The 6,000-nt window shown below is 46.8% G+C and overlaps 1 protein-coding gene across 2 annotated transcripts; it reads right to left on the reverse strand.

Moving 5' to 3' along the window:
• Window positions 1-303: 303 nt before the first annotated feature.
• On the reverse strand, window positions 304-5,781 carry LOC309330060 (protein S100-A7-like). Of its 2 annotated transcripts, none has more exons than XM_081841476.1 (3): window positions 5,630-5,781; window positions 3,364-3,608; window positions 304-530 (listed from the first exon to the last, which is right to left on the reverse strand). In XM_081841476.1, the coding sequence occupies exons 2-3, from the start codon at window positions 3,586-3,588 to the stop codon at window positions 366-368; spliced, it is 390 nt and encodes a 129-aa protein (XP_081697602.1). In that variant the 5' UTR covers window positions 3,589-3,608; window positions 5,630-5,781; the 3' UTR covers window positions 304-365. The 2 variants fall into 2 exon arrangements, with proteins under 2 accessions (XP_081697602.1, XP_081697603.1); XM_081841477.1 differs by lacking the exon at window positions 5,630-5,781 and adding an exon at window positions 4,696-4,784.
• Window positions 5,782-6,000: the final 219 nt, after the last annotated feature.

The raw sequence follows: 6,000 nt of genomic DNA on the forward strand, positions 1-6,000 counted from the left end.
CCTTCTGTGGAAAAAGAATAATAACAATGTTACTTTTTATAGGCCGATGTATGTAATGGTACTGCTGGTTTTTCCTGTTATGATCAGCCATTCTATTCTGTGTGTGTTTTTCCTATTATGAATTCATGGTAATGGATTTTGGTTTTTTATAAAGGTATGTTCCATTGAGAAGTGGTGGGATTACCTTCATGGGAGGTTTTTAACAGAGGTTGGGCAGCCCACATTGCAAGGAGCCAGACTGGATGACCCCGGGGGTCCCTACCAATGCTACAATTCTATGAACAGATGCTTTAGGGTCACATGTCTCGTGCAAATCCTTTATTTGGCAGCTTTTACAACAGGCAATACCAATCTATGGCGGGAGCTCAATCGTGGTCTGGGCCACATCGGTCCTCACCGTGACTCAGGCGATGGGTATCTTCTGCCAGGACAGCAAACACTTTGGTGAACTCCTCAAAAGTCAGTTGTCCGGTCTTGTCAACATCTGCCTTTTTGAAGAGCTCTTTCATGTAGTCTGGGCGGTTTCTGTTCTGTAAGGGAAGATGGGGAGAACTAGATGAAACTTTGGTTGGCAAATGCTCCTCTGCAAACATCATGATCTGCCTTATTCTTTGACCTTAGGGGACCATATATGGCTGGACTACAGTTTCCATCATCCATCACCACTTAAAATAAAAACCATGATATAGCTCTCAAGGCTATATCCATTGACGACAGATTGATGTTCTACAGCTCCCTCTGGTGTCACATTTTTATAACATATTTTTAACGTTTTAACTGACCATTGTAAATAATTATTATTATTATTATTATTATTATTATTATTATTATTATTATACCCCTCCCATCTGGCTGGGTTTTCCCAGCCACTCTGGGCGGCTCCCAACAAAATATTATTAATAATAATAATAATAATAATAATAATAATAATAATAATAGAAAGCGATAAAATATCAAATATTAAAAACTTCCCTAAACAGGGCTACCTTCAGATTTCTTCTCAAAGTCGTATAAGTTATTTATCTCCTTGACATCTGAGGGAGAGTGTTCCACAGGGAGGGTGCCACTACCAAGAAGGCCCTCTGCCTAGTTCCCTGTAACTTCGCTTCTCGCAGCGAGGGAACCACCAGAAGGCCCTTGGTGCTGGACCTCAGTGTCTGGGCTGAACGATGGGGGTGGAGACGCTCTTTCAGGTATACTGGAAGATTAGTCCTGATTAGTCCTGTCAGTATTTTGCAGGAGGGATAAAATAAAATAAAATAAAATCCTTCCAGTAGCACCTTAGAGACCAATGTAAGTTTGTTATTGGTATGAGCTTTTGTGTGCATGCACACTTCTTCAGATACACTGAAACAGAAATCACCAGACCTTTATATATAGTGAGAGGGTGGGGAGGGGTATTACTCAGAAGGGTGGTGGGAATGGGTGATTGGCTGATAGGTGTGGTAAATCAGTTGACGACTGTTAACGACTGCAATTGGTCTTACAGGAAAAAGTAAGGGGTGAGATGGCCAAAAATAGCTTTATCATATATAATGAGATAAGAATCCAATATCTCTATTCAGACCAGGTCTCTCCATGGTTTTGAGTTTGGTAATAAGTCCCATTCCCAACACCCTTCTGAGTAATACCCCTCCCCACCCTCTCACTATATGTAAGGTTCTGGTGACTTCTGTTTCAGTGTACAGTGGTACCTCAGGTTACAGATGCTTCAGGTTACAGACACTGCTAACCCAGAAATAGTACCTCGGGTTAAGAACTTGCCAACCTAGCAGTTTGAAAGCACCTCAAAGTGCAAGTAGATAAATAGGTACCTCTCTGGCGGGAAGGTAAACAGTGTTTCCGTGCGCTGCTCTGGTTTGCCAGAAGCAGCTTAGTCATGCTGGCCACATGACCCAGAAGTTGTACGCCGGCTCCCTTGGCCAATAAAGCGAGATGAGCGCCGTAACCCCAGAGTTGGTCATGACTGGACCTAATGGTCAGGGGTCCCTTTACCTTTTAGGCTTGCTAAGATGTACAGTGGTATCTCAGGTTACATATGCTTCAGGTTACATACGCTTCAGGTTACAGACTCCGCTAACCCAGAAATAGTACCTCGGGTTAAGAACTTTGCTTCAGGATGAGAACAGAAATCGTGCTCCGGCGGCAGCGGGAGGCCCCTTTAGCTAAAGTGGTACCTCAGGTTAAGAACAGTTTCAGGTTAAGAACGGACCTCCAGAACAAATTAAGTACTTAACCTGAGGTACCACTGTATCTGAAGAAGTGTGCATACACACGAAAGCTCATACCAATAACAAACTTCTCTAAGGTGCTACTGGAAGGATTTTTTTAATTTTATTTCAGCTATGGCAGACCAACACAGCTACCTACCTATATCTAGAATTGCAGGAGGGATGTAGGTGCATACTAAAAGCTCACCCGCCAGGCCTCCCCATTTGGCCCCACATGGCCTTTTGAGGGAAGCTATGCCCAGCAGCCCTGCAACTAAAATCATACATAATGTGGGGCGTTGGTGTGGCAGGGAAGGCTTCAAAGGAAGAATCAGGGATTTGAAGTGGGCCCCCAATAGTTCCTTGGGGACCACAGTTTGGTTAAAGGTGCTGAGAGTTGCTAGGGGACCCTCTTTCCCCCTCACAGCACTACAGTTCCCAGGGTGGTTTAACAGTCCATCCCTTTTCTTGGGGAACTCAGTAAAGACCAGGTCTCATCTAACCTCTGCATCACCTTTGTGCAAGCAAATCAGGATGAACTCTCGGCAAACAGGTCATCCAGATGGCCCCAACATTACAAGAAAGCTAGCATCTTAAAAAGCAGAGACATCACCTTGCCAACAAAGGTCCTTATAGTTAAAGCTATGGTTTTCCCATTAGTGATGTATGGAAGTGAGAGCTGGACCATAAAGAAGGCTGATCGTCGAAGAATGGATGCTTTTGAATTATGGTGCTGGAGGAGACTCTTGAGAGTCCCATGGACTGCAAGAAGATCAAATCCATTCTGAAGGAAATCAGCCCTGAGTGCTCACTGGAAGGACAGATCCGGAAGCTGAGGCTCCAAGACTTTGGCCACCTCGTGAGAAGAGAAGACTCCCTGGAAAAGACCCTGATGTTGGGAAAGATGGAGGGCACAAGGAGAAGGGGACGACAGAGGACGAGATGGTTGGACAGTGTTCTCGAAGCTACCAGCATGAGTTTGAGCAAACTGCGGGAGGCAGTGGAAGACAGGAGTGCCTGGCGTGCTCTGGTCCAGGGGGTCACCAAGAGTCGGACATGACTAAATGACTAAAGAACAACAACAACCTGACTCCCGATTTTTTGCAAACACATTTGCACCACCAACAACGCCATTTCCTTTGGCTTCACTCACGCAGGCAGCCAGGAAAGTGGGAGCTTGACTCTTGAGAAGCTCTGTCATGTCCTTGAGGCTCAAGAAGTCATCCTTGCCTTCCCGAGGAGCGAACTGATGGTAGATGTTCACAATGATCTCGAGCGCCAACTCCAGAGTGCAGTGAGGCAAACTATCCGATGTGGCTGGAGCCTTGGGATGGGTAACCGGAGGGTGTTGGTGGGTCCTTGGGGGATGGGTTGCCATTATCTGCAATCTCTGCTGACCTGGAAGAGGCAGGCATATGCATGAAACTGTTAAGATATTCCGTTCCACCTTAAGAGGAACAGGCATGACTGTTGTGTGTCACATGCCTGTTTACATTCCAGCCCAGCTTGCTGGGAACTTCCGTTTGTGTATAGCTTTTGCTTATGCTTCTTGCTTTGGACATGCAAGGAGAGCAGACATGTTTTTCTTTGTCCTGATGAATGCTAAATAAACTGCTGTGAATATGCTTTACATATTCCTCTATCTGCCCTTCTGTTGCGAAGAGGTTTTTTTACTCTGCTGGCTTGCGTGCTCAGCTTCTGAAAGGTTTCTGAAGCCCTGAGTCACAGTTTGATGCAGAAGCAAGGACTGGAGTTTGACCAGCAACCAGCTGGTAGGCTGGAGCCAGCTGGGGGCCTGCCAATTGCCCCCGTTCCCTTGGACACATCTCAACGTGTTCATAATCATGGGCCTTTTCGGCCACTAAATCTATGAAGAATTTAGGAAGCCGCAAGCCAGCAAGATATTCCAGTTCAGCCACCAGCAGCAGCTAAGGATGTGTGAATGTGTCCCTTTCGATTTCTCAGTTCTCCAAAAGACTATACACTGACAATACTATGATAGTACTTAGAACAGTCATGGCTTCCTGCCCATCGCCCCTTGCAAAGAAAGAACCATGGCAATTGTAGATTGTTAAGGCTGGAAGTCTCTCCTTGTTCCTATGTTTCAGTCATGTTCCACAGGAATATGTGGCAGGGCTGTCCACACCGAGATGTTGTTGTACAAACAGCTGTGGAGGCTGCAGGGCCCTAGAGGAACATGCCCAGACCCCTGGTCCCTCTCACAGAACTCTAGGTTAGGTAAAATCATCACCTAACTCTCCAAAATTATAAAGACATCCTAAAGGACTCTGCAAATGAGGCAGAAAAGCAGGAGCCTCTTTTGTTTGGCAAGGAAACATTTGAGAAACTATTACTACTATCATCGTCATAATCGCCACCACATTTATAACTCGCCCTTTACCACCAAGTTACAACCATTTAAGATTTAAAAAACAGTTAAATCAGATTACAGGCACAGGAACAGGTGGAACCAGAAAACACACACCTTGGGTATCAAAGGCCAGGTGAAGAAAGCTGTAAAGTTGTACAGTAAAGCCTGCAATTTACACAGGGGTTACGTTCCGGCGATTGCGCCTAAAGCCAAAATTACGTATAGTCAAAACACATTTGGTTCAATAGCGGTTGGGTTTGCCAAAGTCCCCTTTTGGCCACTTAAAAACATATTGCCAAAACTTAGATAGCTTGAGGGTTTACCGGGAAACGAAAAGCCAGATGAACCTCTGTGAGGCGGGAATTCCACAACTTTAGGGGCTGCCACAGAGAAGGCCCTCTCCTGGGGGGCCACCACCCCAAACCTCTGAGGGAGGGGGGAGCTACCCAAAGGGTCACCTCTGCTCATTTTATTACCGGGGGGGTGGTCCTTAAGGAGAAAGAGGGCCTTTCAGATATTTGGCGCCTAAGTCGTTTAGGATTTTAAACACAAATGGGCGGGCCCTGAATTGGGCAGAGAAACAGACCAGTAGCCAATCCAACGCTTTTAGAACAGAACTTATGCGACATCTAAAGGCAACCCCAGCCAGCGGCGGAACATTTTACCCCGCTGCCCAGGGCGGGCATGCACCCAAGGGGGGTGGGGCATGGAGGGTGCCCTCCCAGGCACAGGATAGCCACTCTGGTGCATGGAGCGGCACGCGTGCCCTGCAACCAGGGGCGGAACGAGTCACCGATGGCGGACATTTGGCGTGCTGCCCACCCGAAACTGCCAAATGTCACCCCCCTCAGCGAAGACACCCAGGGCAGTACACCCCCACCATAACCCCCTTCCTCCACCCCTGACTCCAGCCACTGTGTTTTGGACCTGTGGGAGTTTTCTGAGACATTTCCAGGAGCAGCACCATGTACCGGTTATTGCAATCACTGGAGAACAGGTTTTGGCGCAACATTTCTCTAAAGAGAGGTGTTATAAGAAAGAGACTCACCGAGCTTGCCAGCTGATTCCTAGCCGTGGATGTGATGTAGGGCTCTCCTGGCACTGTTTATATACACCTCCCTGAGTCTGGATTTCAGCGGTGATGATGACACAAGATTCAGCTGCTTATGAGGGAGTGATTGGGTGCCACCCAGGAATTACCATACAACCTGTTTCCTGATGGGAAGTCATGAATCCTGTCCAAATTCCATATGCGTCTGAAAACACCTTTCATTTTGTCACCTTCCACTCTTGTGCAATGATTAAGAGCCAAAGTTGCCGTGATTGCAAAGTTGCCGTGATTTCTTGTATCCATGCCTTCTAGCCTGCACTGCAACAGTCGAGGGAGGGCAGGAAGCCAGGCAGAGAAAGTTAGACTTC

Source organism: Podarcis erhardii (assembly GCF_964252035.2).
Source record: "Podarcis erhardii genome assembly, chromosome: 15".
Lineage (NCBI taxonomy): Eukaryota > Metazoa > Chordata > Lepidosauria > Squamata > Lacertidae > Podarcis > Podarcis erhardii.